Source organism: Quercus robur, chromosome 3, assembly GCF_932294415.1.
Source record: "Quercus robur chromosome 3, dhQueRobu3.1, whole genome shotgun sequence".
Classification (NCBI taxonomy): Eukaryota; Viridiplantae; Streptophyta; class Magnoliopsida; order Fagales; family Fagaceae; genus Quercus; species Quercus robur.
The window spans coordinates 26,592,667-26,612,089 of NC_065536.1; the positions used below are offsets into that span (position 1 = coordinate 26,592,667).

The 19,423-nt window shown below is 36.0% G+C and overlaps 1 protein-coding gene and 1 pseudogene across 1 annotated transcript in view; one reads left to right on the top strand and one right to left on the bottom strand.

Moving 5' to 3' along the window:
- LOC126717631 (uncharacterized) overlaps positions 1-2,131 on the top strand; it is a 28,886-nt gene extending 26,755 nt beyond the window's left edge. Inside the window, exons 12-13 of the mRNA XM_050419462.1 lie at positions 937-1,070; positions 1,769-2,131. Coding sequence (XP_050275419.1) covers positions 937-1,070; positions 1,769-1,943 — 309 coding nt within the window. The 3' untranslated portion in view covers positions 1,944-2,131. The remainder of the gene's footprint in view (positions 1-936; positions 1,071-1,768) is intronic.
- A 6,592-nt stretch (positions 2,132-8,723) lies between these two features.
- Positions 8,724-10,985, bottom strand: LOC126719458 (L-type lectin-domain containing receptor kinase IX.1-like; annotated as a pseudogene).
- Between the last annotated feature and the right edge of the window lie 8,438 nt (positions 10,986-19,423).

The window sequence follows — 19,423 nt, forward strand, 5'->3', positions numbered from 1 at the left end:
ATTGTTCAACCCAAGAGATGGAAGAATTGACTTGTTTTTCTAAATACTTTTACTGTCCGGAAAACCCATTGGCTGCATTGGAACTTACCTGAGAGTTTGCCTATGAGCTCTAGCTCAAATGGTACCTCATTCCCTTAAAAGTTCTTGGTGGAGGGTGAAGTTGTGGTTCAAGATCCATTGGGTTCATGTGTAACTTACCAATAAAAAAAGCAAAAAAAATCAATCTTTGATCAAAGAGTTACTACCTAGAGGCTAGCATTGATCTAGAGTTACAGCATCAAGTCCTATTTGAACATAATTGATGCATTAAAAATTTTCAAAAGTAATTAATATGTACAAGCTGATGTTCTCAGTAATACCCCTAAGTATCACATTTATTTTTAGTAAGCAAAACTAAGGTAGGAAGGGGGTCGTTGAGGTTGGGAAGGTCTTGGTTTAAATTCTGCTGCTGAACAGAAAATGAAATATTGATGTTTTGTTGTTAACACTTTCCTAGTGATTCAAAAGGGCTTTATGAGTCCTCCCTTATCAGGACAGTGGTTGAGCAAAAGTGTAGTAAAAATCTTTAGTAAGTTAATGTTTTGATTAACGCTAAATTTATCAAAACATGTGTGTTTTGACACTTGTTTTGCCAAGAGCCTTGTAACTTAATTGGCATCTCCTAGTGTTTTCAATGGAGACATCCATGGGCCAAATCCACCCCCTCCCTTCCCTCCCCAATTCTAACTATCAAATCAAAAAAAGTTTGTTATATATAAATATATGAATTTTCTTAACTTGATGTGTATATCATGTATTAATAGTATATTAAAACCTAGGCTTGAAGGATTCACTAGTGATTTCATTGATGTGGAAACTTTACCATTGCCTTACAAGCATCTTCTGTAATTATGTTTTTTTTTTTATTATTATTATTTTTTTAATGATATAATTCAGGTAATAGAATTGGGTGGAAATCCCACTATTGGCGATTGTGCCATGATATTACGCGCAGCAATAAAGGCTCCGTTGCCATCAGCTTTCTTGAAGATCCTGCAGATAACGCACAGTCTTGGCTATGTATTTGGGAGGTAAGATCCTGGTCTTTACAGATAAAGAAAGATCATATTTTTTTGATTTGCTAGTAAAGAAAGATTATGAGAGATGCGATTTTCTAGATTCAGTTTGACCACTTTCCTTGTGCTGGGCATCACATCTGTGTTGTTTGCTATATCAATTTTGGAAGTTTGCTTATATGCCCATTAAGAAAAGGTTGAAAATCTTGCATGGATAAACTTGATCTCTTTATAGAGCAATATCCACAAAAGAATGCAATTTAAGAGGTGCATGATTAGTGGGACACCATGGATGGACTTTCTCTAATGGTCCGTTTGGATTGAGGGGGAGTAAAATAGAGTAGAGTAGAAATGACCCAAAATTAGCCTATTTTCAACTGGCTCTACTCTACTCTCTACTCCACTCCTCCCTCAATCCAAACGGGCCCTAAATTGTCCATGCATTAGATTGATGCAACGTGATTCTTTTTTTTAGCATTTTAGTAGTTTTCTTGCATTTGGATACAATGCATATATATATATATGTGTGTGTGTGTGTATATATATATGTATGTATGTATGTATGTATGAGAATGGAAACTTAGAAACTTCATCGTGGTTGTGTAATTCATCAGAAAAAAGTCCAATCCAAAAAAGCCTTAAAATTGCATATCTTTTTGGCTATTTGAAATCATTACCATAAAACTTATCTTATTGTGTTTCCTCTATTGCAGTCAGCTTTACGATGAAATCATCTTGTTATGTCTCGATCTTGGGGAACTAGATGCAGCCATTGCAATTGTTGCAGACTTGGAGACATCTGGGATCACGGTTCCAGACCAAACATTGGACAAAGTGATTTCTGCTAGGCAAATGATTGATATTGCAGTGAATGATGCAACATCATAGCCGTGGTTTAGGCTTTTATCTCCCTTTATGCATAGTCTGAGTCATAGCGAATAGTATTTGTCAAGTTGCCATGCAATTAAGTAGGTAGCAGATTCTAGTGCCACAAATTCATAACAGAATTTGGTAACTGTAGTTTAGGTTTCAATAAACACAAATATGGTATAATTAATAAGAATATATCTTGTGCATATGACATCCAGATGAAACCTGATCGTTTCCCAAACAATCGCGTAACTCTTGAATTAAAACTTTTCAATTTCTAATTGAGATCCTCAAATTAACCAAATCACTGACGCTAATCAAATTCATGTGCATTCATGTGTCTACACTAACATTTTGAAAGTGCTATTCATTAATGTACCTCTAGGCATAGTTGTCAGTATTGTATGATATACGATACTTGATACGTATTGTGTAAAGTTTCATATTGTAAGGTGTATGGGAAGTGCTCATGAATTGTACGATATATTGTGCGTATCATATAAATTGTATCGTTTCATAAAATTGTACGTTTTGTATGATACATAGACATAAGTTAAGTTGTTATACTTGTTTTGGACATAAAATTACTAGGTACTTAATTTAGTCTAATAAAATAACAAGTCCATAAGTCTTTGTTTTTTTCCCCCTTTCTTTTACAAAATTTGGACTATATACTTAAATTTCACTTTCACTTTCTTATTTAAATTTTTTTTTTTTCTATACTATGATTCTATGAATATTATATTAACTAATAATATAATTATTTTTAATTTTTATTATTATTCTAATAAGTCTAAGAAACTAGAATGCCAAGAAGAAATATATATGCGTGTGTGTGTATATATATATATATTAAATTATTAAAATAAATGAACAAGAGATACTAAATGTTGATGATGATTAAGAAAATTTCAATGAAGAAATAAGTTTGTAAAATGATGAACATCATGATAGCTTTGACTTAGATGAAGTTGATTAGGCAAGATGATGAATATGATGAAAAAAATTTAATATTTTGAGTTATTTGTAATGTATTATCACTTTTGAGTTTAATCAATTTGAATGTGTATTTTATAAACACATGGTAGTCTAATTTATTTAGTTAGTTTGTCAAATATTATTATATAAGTGATGGTAAATTAGGCATTAGTGGAATATATTCAAAATTTAAAATGATTTTACCTTTTATATATATATATATATATATTTATAATTTTTTATAAATTTTATTAAGTGTTTGTGTATCTTATTATACATGATACAATATGATACATGACACGATACGATACACAATAAATAAAAATAAGAAATCGATTCACAATACGATTTACGTTTTGACAACTATGTTTGTAGGCATTATTGTGTGAGAAAAGATACATTTGAACATAGCTTTGATAGCAATAATAAATTGAAAAAAATAAAAGATTTAGAGAGAAAGAAAGAGAGAGGTTTGTGTGGTTTGGTATGAAGGCCTACATCCATAGAAAAGTCTTTAATGACTACATCTTTACTATTGAGCACTATGTATTACAATGTGCCATTTTCTTTGATTGTTGTTCCAGAGTTGGGGTCAGATTTGATATTGGTAGCAAATATCTATTGCATATTTAGAGAAGAATGACAGCAATAATTTGTGCAATTGTATTTGTTACAGTGTAGTGACATGCCTAGTTAACTATCAAGATAAGATTTGTGGATGAGAAGGAGAATCTATTCTCTTTGTAAGTGTTTCTCTGATAAATGAGATGCGAAATTGCATATTGATTCTTTGGCAGTAACTTTTATATAATTCAATTTTAGGGTCTCTTAAGGTGAGAAATTGATTATCTACATATCATACCCCTGTTTAGAAACATTCTACGGATGGAATTGCCACTTTAATTTTTAAATAAAATTTAAAAGGAATATGTAATTATAGTATTGGAAAAGAAAAATTACGAGTAAACTCTAATTGAAATAGAAACTGTAAGAGCACGATTTTTAACGACCCATGAACGGCGTTGGGCTCGCATATAAAAGGCCCCAACAATATGATTTATAGAGAGTGGGCTTGAAAGGTATGACCTTGGGCACATGTGAGCGGTTTAGTCGTAGTTCCTACTGGAAATACTGCATGGGCGGGCTTGGCTGGACTAACTAAACCGTCCATTAGCAAGAGTTCTAAGACTTAAGCTTCCCGCCCACCCCCCGGCCTCCTCTTTTGGCTTTGTTTCCTTTTCCTTTTATATCAGTGTTCCATTCCCCTTTTTGTGTCAACGTGTTAATATTACTTTTTTGGGGTACAGGCCTGTCCAGTCATCCCATACCTAGAGTGGTTGGGGGTTGCTGAAAAAGCACAAGGGCATGGTTTTGGGTATGGGCTTGTCAGATGCAGAATTCCGTATTACTATGTTGGCGGCTTTTACTCTTGCCCTTTCCCTGTACCGAGTTTGCCTCTTTTCTCGAGTGTTTTGGGAGGTGCCGAGCGTAAGACTGTCCTCGGCCAGGTCCTCGTGCCCTTCTTGGGCTTTCATTAGGCGTCCTTGGAAGACTGCTCTCCTCGGCCTGGGCCTTGGGCCCAAACAAGGAGTGAGCTTGGGTCGCAAATTATCAGGCCTCACAATAGCTCCTCAAAATCCTGCTGCCCGACTCTAGTTGGGGAGGAGGGTTTTGGTTATGTTGGGCTCACATCATGATTCGCTCAAGTTCTGTACCTCATTGATGTCTGTGCCTTTCCATTTGCATAGAAGATGCACCGAATTATAAGAGGTGCCCCTTTAAATTTTAGTCACACGGCATTCTCTAATGCCACAGTGCTCGAGACGCGCCTTCACGAGGATCTTTTAATTTTATGGTTGCAGATGGCGTTGGAGACCGAGCCAAGTCCTTCTTGTCCGTAGTGTTCCTTGGAACTCTGCGTAAATTAAATATCTCCTCCTTTCCCTTTAAATAAGCAGGACAAGAGGTTACTCCTCTTACATACAAACCCCTCAATTTTCTTCACAACCGTAATCCTTCAGCCATAATCACAGTCTCCATACTTAGCGTTTCCCACCCTTAGTGCAATATGCCTAAGGCACGTGTAGGGGTGAAGGAACTACACCCGCCGCAGAGGCGCCGGGTCCCTCCGAGGCTCAAGGTGATGTGGTCTGGACAAGGTAGACACAGACTCAAGATGATCTTCCATTTTAGTAAGATGGGGATGATATCTCTCCTTCTTTTAGCCAAAATCTGAAGCAGGTACTGGTCGCGTCAGATTCTTGACGCGTCAGAAGTAAGGTTTTCCCCCATCAGCGCCGTCTGCACTATCGCAGGCGTGGTTATACGGAGGCTCCTCCACTTCCGGCTCTCTGCACCCTTTCTTCTAGCGGTGCTAGCCTGGGGCCAGGTTCCCTGCACCTTTTCTTCAACGGTGCAGGCCCCAAGTTGGGTTCTTTGGCTGCCTGAGTTATGGGCATGTAAAAGTGTTGAGGAATGGTTTCCTTAGACAACATCTTGGAACAGCAGCCAACCTCTCCTCTGCACTTCTTCTTCGGCTTTCTCTTCATTCTCTTGTATTTCTTCTTTTCGCTTACGTAATTAGCTTTAGTATAAGCTTATTCCAGCTTTTCATTGTACACTATACTATTTCTTTGTCTTAATAAAAGATGAGTTTATTCCTTTCTAAATACTTTTCCTTTCGGCAGCAATTACTTTGTGAATGGGTGTGCTATGTATGTATTTTCCTTTAGTGATATTTAGAGCAGGAAATTTTGAAACAGAACCTTACCAATCTGAATTTATCGGCGTTATCAAATATTATCAAGTATAATAACGATAATTTCCAGTAAGTTAAACTCAGAAGACTAACCGAGATAACGGCTTAATGCCCCATAACACAGGCGCAGCGATCGTCCGAGAACGATAAATACTAAATATGCCCTCCGAGGGGGCTGCCGAGCAGTGAGGGGCTTTGGCCGTGTTTTAATAACACCTGGCCCTATAACAGTTGCACCAATTCCCTTGGTATCGAGGATCCGAGGGCAGGCCGCGGATTTCAGTCAGGCTGGGAATTAACCCAGCTATCAATGGATAGCTCTCATCTGGGGTAGACTCTTAGGGCCATATATCGTCCAGGCTGTGTCTAGACCCTGCAATTTTCCTCTTAAGCAGTTGGTTTCCCCAGAGGCTTGAGTCCGAGGACCATACAAGGCCTTGGTTCTGTCCAAAACTTGTAGTTTTTCTTCTAAGTAGTTGGTTTCCCCAGAGGCTTGAGTCCGAGGACCATACAAGGCTTTGAATCTGTCCAAAACTTGTAGTTTTTCGTCTAAGTAGTTGGTTTCCCCAGAGGCTTGAGTCCGAGGACCATACAAGGCCTTGGTTCTGTCCAAAACTTGTAGTTTTTCTTCTAAGTAGTTGGTTTCCCCAGAGGCTTGAGTTCGAGGACCATACAAGGCCTTGGTTCTGTCCAAAACTTGTAGTTTTTCTTCTAAGTAGTTGGTTTCCCCAGAGACTTGAGTCTTGGTTCTGTCCAAAACTTGTAGTTTTTCTTCTAAGTAGTTGGTTTCCCCAGAGGCTTGAGTCCGAGGACCATACAAGGCCTTGGTTCTGTCCAAAACTTATAGTTTTTCTTCTAAGTAGTTGGTTTCCCCAGAGACTTGAGTCCGAGGACCATACAAGGCCTTGGTTCTGTCCAAAACTTGTAGTTTTTCGTCTAAGTAGTTGGTTTCCCCAGAGGCTTGAGTCCGAGGACCATACAAGGCCTTGATTCTGTCCAAAACTTGTAGTTTTTCTTCTAAGTAGTTGGTTTCCCCAGAGGCTTGAGTCCGAGGACCATACAAGGCCTTGGTTCTGTCCAAAACTTGTAGTTTTACGTCTAAGTAGTTGGTTTCCCCAGAGGCTTGAGTCTGAGGACCATACAAGGCCTTGGTTCTGTCCAAAACTTGTAGTTTGTTTTTCTCAACTATGGGGCCTTGGCTTTAGGGGAATTAGATCCTCGGCCGAGCCCCTTGAACCATCTGCGTGGCCGACGCTATAAAGTGTAGCCCCTAGTCAAGAATCATAGCCCCTAACGAAGCTTTACGCTAGAACACTGTAATTGGCTGGTAGAAATGACAAGGGTACTGTCTCAAACCATCGCCTATGCCAAGACACAAACCTTCCCACAGACGGCGCCAATTGTAAGAGCACGATTTTTAACGACCCATGAACGACGTTGGGCTCGCATATAAAAGGCCCCAACAATATGATTTATAGAGAGTGGGCTTGAAAGGTATGATCTTGGGCACAGGTGAGCGGTTTAGTCGTAGTTCCTACAGGAAATACTGCATGGGCGGGCTTGGCTGGACTAACTAAACCGTCCATTAGCAAGAGTTCTAAGACTTAAGCTTCCTGCCCACCCCCCGGCCTCCTCTTTTGGCTTTGTTTCCTTTTCCTTTTATATCAGTGTTCCATTCCCCTTTTTGTGTCCACATGTTAATATTACTTTTTTGGGGTACAGGCCTGTCCAGTCATCCCATACCTAGAGTGGTTGGGGGTTGCTGAAAAAGCACAAGGGCATGGTTTTAGGTATGGGCTTGTCAGATGTAGAATTCCGTATTACTGTGTTGGCGGCTTTTACTCTTGCCCTTTCCCTGTACCGAGTTTGCCTCTTTTCCCGGGTGTTTTGGGAGGTGCCGAGCGTAAGACTGTCCTCGGCCAGGTCCTCGTGCCCTTCTTGGGCTTTCATTAGGCGTCCTTGGAAGACTGCTCTCCTCGGCCTGGGCCTTGGGCCCAAACGAGGAGTGAGCTTGGGCCGCAAATTATCAGGCCCCACAGAAACATATAGTCGACATTTCAAGATTCGGGTTTGGAGCTGAGGTAGTAAGGTGTTATGCACCAACATTGTCAAATTATAAACCGTTTTTCTAGTATCCAATGGTCAAAAACATCTTTTGTGCATTACTCATGGGATGTTACTTTTACTAAAGGCTCTTAGAGTTTGTGGATCGATCCTAGGTGTGCAAGAACTAGATTTGTTCTTGTGATTGCTTATTCCAAAGAGGTTTATGGTATAACGTTGAACTATATTTATCATAGTGACAGTTTAGATGTCACTTGCAGTTATACCATTGTAAAGTGTGTATTTTGTGAGATACATGACTTGAGTTGCAAGCTTTGTTAATATCTATAGACTATTGAGCTCTCACTTATAGTGATGAGTGATATTAGGAGGCTAATATTTTATGAACTAGCCAATATGCTATTACTTCATTTTGAAAATTGTAATAGGAAATTATCTTTATGGTACAGGGATTAATTTAAACTATATTACACTTCATTGATTGTATTTGGGAAATTGATTTTGATTTATATTATGATATTAAATTGAGTAAAAATATTTAAATTGTTGGTCAGATATTACATTGTCTATTTAAATTATACATGTAAACTAAAAAGATAACTAATATTAGTTGCTATTTTATTTGTAATATGTGTAAAATATTATATCATATAGGAAATAATATCCGATTAACACAAAATTTAGTATTTGTATTAACAAAAATGAAAATGTGTAATTCAATGATGCGATATTGAATATAGTAAACCAATAAAAAATAGAGTGATGTAATTAAAATGACAAAAAGTTACACTTGTACTATATATATATATATATATAGAGAGAGAGAGAGAGAGAGAGAGAGAGAACCATATAAATTACTTGGACAAGTTAATTAGTGAATAGAAATAAATGCATGCATCTACCTATTAACACATCATAATGAATCAATACTTAACATAAATTCAATTGTTTGATGATATGGAAACCTAAATGAAGAGAATTTCCTAAGAATGCCCTATATGAAAATAAAATTTACAAGTTTTTCTTAATGGATAGTTTTCTCATGCAGTTGGCCCTAGTAGGTTTGGGGTGTGAGCGTTACATGCAATGGATGTCCAAAGTACATTGGCATTGGCAACTTTGATGGAAGTTTGGGAAAAGGGGCTTCAAAATTAAGAGCGTGCATCACTTGCCTTATAGAGGGTCGGATTGACGGATCAGGATGGCAACAAGCCAACTACCATTAAACACTCCATTTTCCGCTTAGAAATTTCAAACTTAATTTGTTATAATCGGCTTGAAATAGTTGGCCTTTTCCCTAGAGATCCCACACCCACCCTACAGGCCTTACCTTGTTTGGTTCTGCCTGTGGCTCAATTGGCTTTCTTCCACATGCAATCTCAAGGAAAACAACACCAAAACTATAAATATCAGACTCTTTAGAAGTGTTGCTAGTGGTGAAACACTTCGAAGCTAGGTGGCCCGTGGTACCTGCCAAAACAGTTGTTTGTGAGCCCAACTCATGGTCTACAAGTCGTGCAAGGCCGAAATCGCCAAGCTTGGCATTGAAATTTGAATCTAATATGATATTACTAGACTTTATATTCCACTCTTCATGAAGGTACAACAGTGCAGCAGCTAATCCCTATGCTATTTTATACCTCATTGGCCAAGTTAGTGTAATTTTTGCTCCAAATAAATGAGAATCAAGGCTTCCATTAGGCATGTATTCATACACAAGAAGAAACTCATTCCGTTTATGACACCAACCAATAAGCTGAACCAAGTTCCTGTGTCTTAGATGAGTAATGATGTTCACTTTTGATATGTACTCATTTTTTCCTTGTTTTGATTCTTTTGAGACCTTAACAGCAACTTCTGTGTTAGATTCGCATAACAAACCCTTGTAGACACCTCCAAAGCCTCCCTCTCCAAGCTTCCCTTCTTCAACAAAGTTGTTTGTTGCACGGCTAAGTTCAAGGTAAGTGAACCTCCTTGGCACAGTTCCTGCACAAATTTCATCACCCATACACATATCATCAATAAACTCTTCCATTCTCCCCCTTTCCTTTTTTCTCCAACAGATGAACCAAGGTAGAACTAATCCACAACTCATGACTGCAACCAAGCTCACTGCAAAACCAATCCCCAATACCAATACGTTTTTTTTGTTTGGCAGGGTATTCCCATGAATCCCTTCTTCCCTCAAGCTAGAATTGAATGACCAAGAAAGTATTGTATGAGACTGGTTGAACTCACCTGTAGCAGCGGAGAATCCAACATTAACCCATTCTGGCAAAACAGTCCTCAAATCAACTATAAATGAAAGGATATAATTCCAGTTGAGGTCAAGATTCTCGGCAGAAGGAGTAAGGAACACACTCAGATTTTTGGTTGTTGAGTTATAACGTACCAATGCGCTTGCTGCTGGCCTGAAGTTAACTTGACTGAATGTGACGCTTGAATTGATGGAATTGACATCGATTCCTACATGATTATCACTTGGATCCCACCAGTTTTTTTAAGTGTCAAACTCAACTGCAACAAAATTATTTTTGCTAGACTCGTTAAAAGAAGATAGAGTACCAGAACTAATCAATCCAAGATACCCACCATCTGAATTCTTAGGGATGTCCGAACCAAATGGTGCAATAAAGAAGGAGAGTCCATCACCAGAAACCTCATGAATAGATTTGATGTTAAAGGAGAATTGAGTTTCGAAGTCCGCAAGCCTCCCTGTGCTGTTCCCAAAGGTGCACTTGTTCATGATATAAGGCACGACCAACACTATAGGTGTTGTTCTCGTAGCTGGAATCCCTTGTGAGTTGCAGACCTTCTGGTAGCGAGTGTGCATCACCCTGAAAGGTTATGTTGACAACATTTGAATTGAAACTAAAGAAGTTGAAGGAAATTGAGTTTGCAGAGGGAAGTGGAAATAAAAAGAAGATGAAGATGAAGAGTTGACTGAGAAAACAATGGACTTTCTAATATTGAAGAAGGCTAGAATGTATGTTGGAGATGTCCATATATGGTTACGTTGAATGCGTAGAGAACGATAAGTTGGATAGCAATCCTTTGGGACAACTTTAATTAAGCATTTGATCATATTATGTATCGTACGTGTATATCATTTTCATGTTGAGGATCTAGATTGAAGCCACCGCTTGGTCCCATGTGCAAACAAAACTTTGTTTACAGTGGGCTCTGCACTTCTCGCTCTCCCCTTTAAATTTTGTTTTTATTTGTTACCTATCGCAGCCCAACCGGCCGGCCGGATCCATCTAAATGATTTTTGGGTAAGATTTTAGGGAAAAATGCTAGGTTGATTACAAATGTTATTATATACTATAATTTATTAATTGATTTGACATTTTTACTATAAAAAAAAAAAATCAGACGTTCAATTTTAGGTGTTTGAAACTCACAAATCGCATTCAGTACAATCAGTTTAAAAATATTATATATTAAAATATGTAGTAGCTTTAGTATTTTTCAAAATTTTATCACAGAAGAAACTATTCAAGTTTGACTATTTGAGCATATCATCTTAATAAGTATGTTCATGTATGAATGTGTCCATAATTGTTTTTTTTTTTTTTTTTTTTTTTTTTTTTTTTAAATCTTAATTTTAGCCATGCATACACGAATTGATTCTGAGTGTGAGTGGCAAAGTGATGCAGCGGATCATTCTAATTATATATATGTTTTTCTTGAATGAATGATATAATGCAGGTAATAGAATTGGGTGTAAAACCCATTATTGGCGATTGTTCCATGATCTTGCACGTAGCATTAAGGGCTCCATTGCCATCAGCTTTCTCGAAGATCCTGCAGACACCACACGTTGTGTTTATTAGAACTATAGTAATGGTTAGCTAGTAAGCTACTCAATTAACCAGTCAAATGCTAAGAGCCTATGTTGAAAATTGTAATAAGTTTTATTTATTTATTTATTGCAATTCTATAGTAAAACCTAAAGCTATTTAATTCAAGGGTGTCCTCTTGAAGAATTGAGTTTTCCCATTAGCATTCTCTAATTAAGCAACCCAGCCCCATGGCCCCCATCCCTCATAACTAAAGTTTCGATCCTTAGCCACATCATTAAGAGTTTGTTTAGGAAAAATTTATTTAGTTGAAATCGAAAACTTTTTACTGAAAGTACTGTAAATAAAACTAAAAGCTAGCTAAAATAGTACAAAAAGACTTATTAATAGTACCAACAAGTGTAATAAGACTTATGAACGGTAGTAAAAATAAACTAAATAGTAAAAAAAGCTGCATTTTTCAGCCAATATTGTTAGGACATATGTGGATCATGTTAATAACATATGTAATTTAGAATTGGCTAATTCTTTTGACAAAACTCACTTTACTTGTAATTGGGTAAATCTAGGATGTGTTTAATACTTCAAGGAACAAAAGTTCAAGTCTAAGATAGAGGAGGATGAGTCGTTCAATGAGTTCTATGACAAGCTTAAGGACATAGCTAGTGAACTTTGCATTTAATCTTAGGGAAACCATTCCAGAACCCGAGATTGTTAGAAAAGTACTCAAATCTCTACCTGAGAGATTTCATGCCAAGATCACCGCCATTGAGGAATCAAAGGACATTGACAAAATTCCTTTGACAGAGTTGGTTGGCAACTTGCAGACCTATGAATTGGGTTTAACTAAGATTGGGAAATCAAGCAAGGGTAAGAGCATGGCACTAAAGGCCAAAAGCAGTGACACAGATGAGTCTTCGGACGATGAAGATTCTAAATGAAATCCTACATCATAAGGCAGTTCAAAAAATTTATGTAGAATGTCAATGCTAAAGGATTTGACAAGGACCAAAAGCAATCTAGTTCTTCACAATTCAAAACTCAAGATAAAGAGCAGAAGGATGCTAGGAATGATGGTCAGTACACTGTTCTCTCCGGACTGAAGTGCTTCGGATGCCAAAGCTTTGTCAAATTGCTCCCTCCTTATTTTGGTCACCATCATACTTATCTAGTTCACATACAATACACGTCATTACTTCTTTATAAAAAAAAACCTTAGGTTTAATTATTAATTTAATATCCTTTAATTTTAATTCTTAGATACAATTTTTTAGACTATCTTGTACTATGTATTATTCATGAGGTAGTTTTCTTTTGAAATATAATAATTCAATTTTCTTATATGAAAAAAGTGTCATTTTCCTAAATCACCGGTGGTAACTACCACTTTTCTAAATCTCTTGTGGATAAAAATGTTAATTTTTCTTGAAGCATATAATCATTTGAAGTTTGAACATAGACTTTGAACTCATGTGATGTCACTTTCTAATCATTCTTGTGAGAGAAGAAAATACTATTTGAGTTAAAGCTCGTTATTAACATATATTTTTTATTTTATAGTTTTTATGTTCATCAAAACATTTTTTTTTATTCCCTATGGTAATCTAATTTATTATATTTTTTTATTTGGAGAATCAAATTTTTTTACTTAATATTATTATCACTACCTAAATTATTTATTTATTTATTTTTTTCGGGTGTGCATTACTAACATATATCTTAATTTTATGATGATGCACAAAAATCTTCAGTGAGTTAATTGTGCACACACGTGCCAATGGGTGTACCTGAAGAACAAAAGAGCAGAACCAATCAAAGGGCACCTGTGGGGTACTGGCTGAAGATCCTTCGAAGATTAAGTTAGTGATAGAAGAATCTCCAAGAACTCGAGAGTGCAAGAGCTAGGGAGAATTCACGTATCTCAAGAAAGGTTAGGCTGGCGGTTTATACAGTGGTAGATAGCTGACTTGAATCCCTTGATTCGGGGGAGTTTCCTTGTAGAGAGAAGGGTTCCGAGATATTTGGGATTGGCTTTTCATATATAAGAGATCTGATTGCGCGGCAAGGCCTTTGGTTGTGATGTGCAAGTAATTTCCAAGTAATGTTATGTAAATAGGCCCCACGCAAGCCATGGCGAAACCCTAGGGATGGGTCGCTCAAACCAAGAATCGTCTGACTCGTCGGCCCCTAGAGGATCATCCCTCTCGGGGATTGGCTGTCCTTCTCAGGGATCAATCTTCCCTTTCAGGGACTGATCGTCCCTTGTAGGGCCAGATCATCCCTTTTGGGGGACAATCTTCAATTTCAAGTTCAACCGTCCCTTTCTAGGGTTGGTCCAAAATTTCCCTCATCATTTTAAAATTTGAATGCTATTCGGACTTTTTAGTATATTTTATAGACATTCTAGTGCATATTTGTATCTGTGCTTACTAGTGACTAAAGCAAGAATGAAAATAAATAATGAATGTATATTTCTGTTGAGAAATTATATCGTTCAACTCGAGAGTTGAGAGAGGATAAAAACCTCGGCGGCTGCAATGGATTTACATGAAGGTTGGCAATGCATACAATTGCCATCATATGGAAGCGAAGAAACCAAAAACCAATCATAATTAATTTAAAATAAATTTATCTATAAAACCACCACATCTTTGATTAAAGAGTTTGCCTATGAGGTCTACCTTAATTGGTACCTCAAAACAAAATAACATAAATACAAAATTTTTGTAACATTTTTCAAAGATTGTAACCCTTCATCAAGAGTCTCCCTTCTATTTAAATTTTTTTTTCAACAGTCATCAATAGTCACTCTTTCACCAAGAGGCTCTCCATTTTAGTAAGAGCGACTTCTTCAAGCAAAGTCAAATTTCTCGTTATGGATTAAATCGGGAGGACCAAATAGACATGCTTATTAGAGTTAGCCCACTCAATATTTCTTATTAAAAAAAAAAAAAAAAAAAGGAGATTCAAAAGCTGCTCATTCCAAATAATTTACTACATTCATTCACTAGTTTCTTTGAACCAGCAATTAACATTGTGCCGTTATTGTTGAGGGTTTGAACTGAAGATCTATAACTAAACGATATGGAAGCAACATTTTATCATTGAAATCTTTGTGGGATTGATGTCAAACTATGATTAAATTCATTTCCACAATTTTTCTATGACCACAATTTTGTGCCGCAATATTTTGACACAGTTGACTGTAAGTGTAACAGATCTTTTTTTTTTTTTTTTTTTTTTAATAACTGATTTATCACTTTTTCTCTATCTATCATTGTCAACTGCATTAGAGCGAATTCACAAAAATCAGCTCCAACAACCTCTTCAAAATCTAAAAAAATAAAATAGATTAGCTACAGTACTCTCCACACATCAAAAGTTACTGTTGCTCTCCAAATAAATTTTTATGACTAAAATATTTACTAATTAAAATATTCAACCACTCTCTCCCTTTATTTGTGCACATTAAGAATAAAGAATAAAAAAGATTAAATAAATAATGAAAAAGTAATATTTAAGTGTGATAAAAAAAAAATGGATAGAGACTCTAATGAAAAATGTATTTAAAAAATTTGATAGATAAAACTGTTTGCTCTCTTAATAGTGTGAAAATTTAACTAAGTTGTTAGAGATGCTCTCAGGATCATGACACAAAAATTATGTTCAAAGACTTCCTCATTAAGGGAGTGCTTATAAATTCAAATAATTCAAATTCCCCACTTTGTGGGTGTCTATCTAAATCCCTCATTATGTTTACTATTGGTTTCTTAGAAGATAGAATGTCCTCCACTAGTGTCCTGGTTTTGTTCTAGTTTGCTAGCTTGTTTTGTTTCCTGCTGTTTGTTGGTCACTTGGTCCTAGTTTGTGCATATTGATATTGGGTTCTGTGTTGGGTATGTGTTGTCAATGTTTATTAGTTTATAGGCCATAGCTATCACATTTTCGTTTGAATGTGATTAACCTTTAGCCCAAAAAAAGAAAAAAAGAAAAAGAAAGCTACCAGTGACATCCTTTACCTTTTTAAAAAAAAAAAATAAACTTTAAAGGCCTTTTATTTACATTGATGAAAAATTATGAAGTTTAGGTAGAATGAGGGTCTGTTTGGATAGAACTTATTTTGCTGAAACTGAAAACTGAAAATATTGTAATAAAATAATTTTTAAATGTGTAAATAGTGTTGTAAGACCCATTTTTAATGAAAAAGTGACTGAAAAGTAGAATTTGTGGGTCTGTGAACAGTATATCCATGCATTACTTACAGTTGATTTGGTCAAATAGTACGGTTGGAACCAAAAAAAAAAAAAAAATGTCAGAAAACGCAAACGCAGCCACTATAATCCAAACTCCCTCTGAGTGGACCTCATTCTGGCACCCTTGCTTTGAAGCATCAACGGTTAAATAATTCATACAAAAAAGTTGATTTTTTATATTGTTGTGTTTGGAACTTGAAGCTTTAAAGGTCACAAGAGGCTCTAGTGGTATGAATCCTTAAAAAAATGGAAAACAAATGTAACAAAGTGATCAGCAAGTGAAGGGAAAAAAACAGAAATATATAGAGAAAGAGTGAGGTGGAGTCAGATTTGTGCTTGTGGGTGTTACTGATATGAGAAATATTTTAGTGTTAATAGCCGGTTGGTTATGTCTCCTTGGCTAACTGGTTGCGCTCGGGCTCCGCGTTGGCTTTTCCTCCGACCAAGGAAACAGCCTCTTCTTTGGCTCTCATGGCATTGAAGGTAATCTTTTGTTAAAAAATTGTACAAAACCCCATCTTGTGTTTTCCTTTATTTCTTTCTATCTCTTACTCAGACTCACTTCTTTCCTTTGCCTTGGTTGTGTGAAAGATTCTACACTCACATAGCCATACTCATACCCCCACAAGCATTTATTTTCGCCCTTTTTGAGATCCTTCTTTGGAGACCAGGAAACTTACTTGGGTTGGGGTGCATTCACAAATCTAACGGTTAGATTTTATATATCATTAATATTACTACATATTTTAAAAATCTAACTGTTAAATTGCATATTTTTTACACTAATTTACATGTCAAATTTTGTGCCAATCGGATATTATTTATTATAAAATTTATAAAATTATATTTTATGCATAATTTTAAACTACAAAAAATTGTAATTTAAAAAATTTATTGATAACATAGCTATTAGTATTTAATTTTCTAGAAATTTTGCAAGTGTGGATAATATAAGAAGAAAAAGTAATCTACTGATAAATTTGTCAAAATTCACTTCCAATAAAAAAATATAAAGTAAGATTGTAGTCTTGAACTATAATCAATTTAATTTATTGTTAAATTTTGTCATTTAAATATTAATATTTATATTTTTACAAATAAAAAATTTCATGCGAAGCGCGAATATAAACTCGTTCGGTCATTTTTTTTTTTCTTCTTAAATTACTAATTTAATTAATATGGTGGTCTTAGCCTACTAGTATAACCGCGTGAAGTGCCCAACAACCCTCAACCCCACCAAAGTAGCTCACGTTGACTGAACCGTAGAAGACCATGACTAGCTAAGAGCATTAGCATTGGGAAATTGCAATGCTATTCTATTTTACAATTCTAAAAACCACTTTATCATTTATACCATCTTATTTTACAATACTTCCACATCCCAAACTTCTATTTTTATTAAAATATTATTTTTTAATCTTTCTTTACTATTTTTTTCTAACTGAAAATTTTGTTTTCCTGGGCTTTCCAACAGTTTTTTTTTTCCTCTCTTTCTCCTTCAACCTTTAGCACCAGCTCAACACACAAAGCCACACACAGACCCATCGGAACAAAAACCCAGAAAAACCCAAGCCACCACTACCCACTGCCCACTGCTCACCAAAATCCCACCGGAACAAAAACCCAGCGTCACAACAGAAGGAAAAAAAAAAAAAAAAAAAAAAAAAAAAAAAAAAAAAAAAAAACAACCCATCGGAAACCCAGAATCACCAGCCACTTCAGCCACAACCCAACCACAACAAAGCCACACACACACAAACACAAACCATCAACAGAGCCACACAAACCAGGCCGCCGATCAACAAACCCACCACCCAAGCCACTGATCAAACCATCAAACCAGGCCGCCGATCAACAAACCCACCACCCAAGCCACTGATCAAACCATCAAACCATCAACGGCCACCACCCAAGCCACCGATCAACAAACCCAAACCACCGATCAACAAACCCACACCCAGGCCGTCGAAATACCCAAAAATCGTCATCGAAGCCACCATCGGAGCTACCGATGATCCACCCACCGATCAACGGATCCACCATTTCAAACCCACCGATCAACCGATCCCAGCCCAATGATCCAAACCCAGCTCACCGATCCACGCTAATCCAACCTCCAACCTCAAAAATCCAAAACCCAGCACCGGTGCAACGAGAGAGAGGCAGGCCGTGCGATGAGAGATGAGGGAGTGGCCGTGTGAGATGGGTGAGAAATTTCAGAAATGGGTGAGAAATTTTGGCAATGAAGCTTCGGAGAGGAGAGAGCAGATGGAGAAAGAGAAGGAAGAGTGAGAAGAGAAGAGAAAAAATGAGAGGGATGAGAGAGAAATTTCGGTTGAAATAGGAGTATAATATTATTAATTTTTTACAATTTGTGAACAGTACAATTCTATGTATAGAATTGTACTGTAGCAGTATTGCAAAAAAATTTGCAATACTGCTGTTTACAATTTCTTGATGCAATAGGTTTTTAGGTGTAAAATGCTAAATTTCTCTTAGATATAGCATTAGCATTTCTCAATGCTAATGCTCTAACAAGATGGGTAAAAGAAAGACCTAAAGATTTTAAGTTAGTGTTGACTAAAGTCAGATCAGATGCGGGTTGGGCCGGGGAGAAAAGGGAGGCTTGCGAGGGAGAAAAGAAAATAATAAAGGACAAAATTTAAATATAAGATTGGTTGGGGTCTTAGACTATAACCTTATTTAATATTATTTTTTAATAAAGGTGTATTTTGATAAATTCATAATTGGATTATATTTTCTTCTTATACCCTTCATGCTCACAAAATTTCTAAAAAATTAAATATCAATAGCTATTTCATCAATAAATTGTTTAAATTGTAAATTTTTGTAGTTTAAAATTATGCATAAAATATAAACTTATAGATCATATAGTAAATAATATCTAATTGACACAAAATTTAATATATATATTAAGAGCGTAAAGAATATGCAATTCAACAGTTAGATTTTCAAAATATGTAGTAATATTTAATTTATTGAGTAAAGTTGTAGTCTTATGCTACAACTAATTTTATAACTAAATTATGTCCAATAATATATAGATGTTTAGGTTACTTTAAGTCCAATTACCAAAATAGCCACACTCTATTTTTATTGTCTACTTTTAAGTCCAATTACGAAAATAGCCGCACTCTACTTTTTAAGTCCAACAAGTAACAACCCACTTATAATCCTTTAAAAAATCCAAACCCACTTATAATTAATTAAAAAAAGGATATCATTTTAGAAAAGAGTATAGGGATTATTTCTTCTAAAATTGAATGAAAACCATTTTGATATTGAGATCCGTTTGGAGCATAAAATAATTTTTAAGCTTGTTCGTACTAAGGTCTGTTTGGATACAGTTGAAAACTGAAAATATTGTAGCGAAATAATTTTTAAATGTGTAAATAGTACCATGAGACCATTTTTAATATTTTTTTTCTTGAATAAAGTGGTTGTGGGTCCCATGAACAGTACACAATATCTCTTGCACAATGTATATGAACCGTGTGAGTTACTGTTCATGCACTGATAAAAAAAAAAAAAGGAAAAAAAAAAAGACTGAAATGCGGACACAAAATGCGCTGCGTTTTAGCTATCCAAACTGCACCTAAGTGACCATATGCAAGAAAGGAC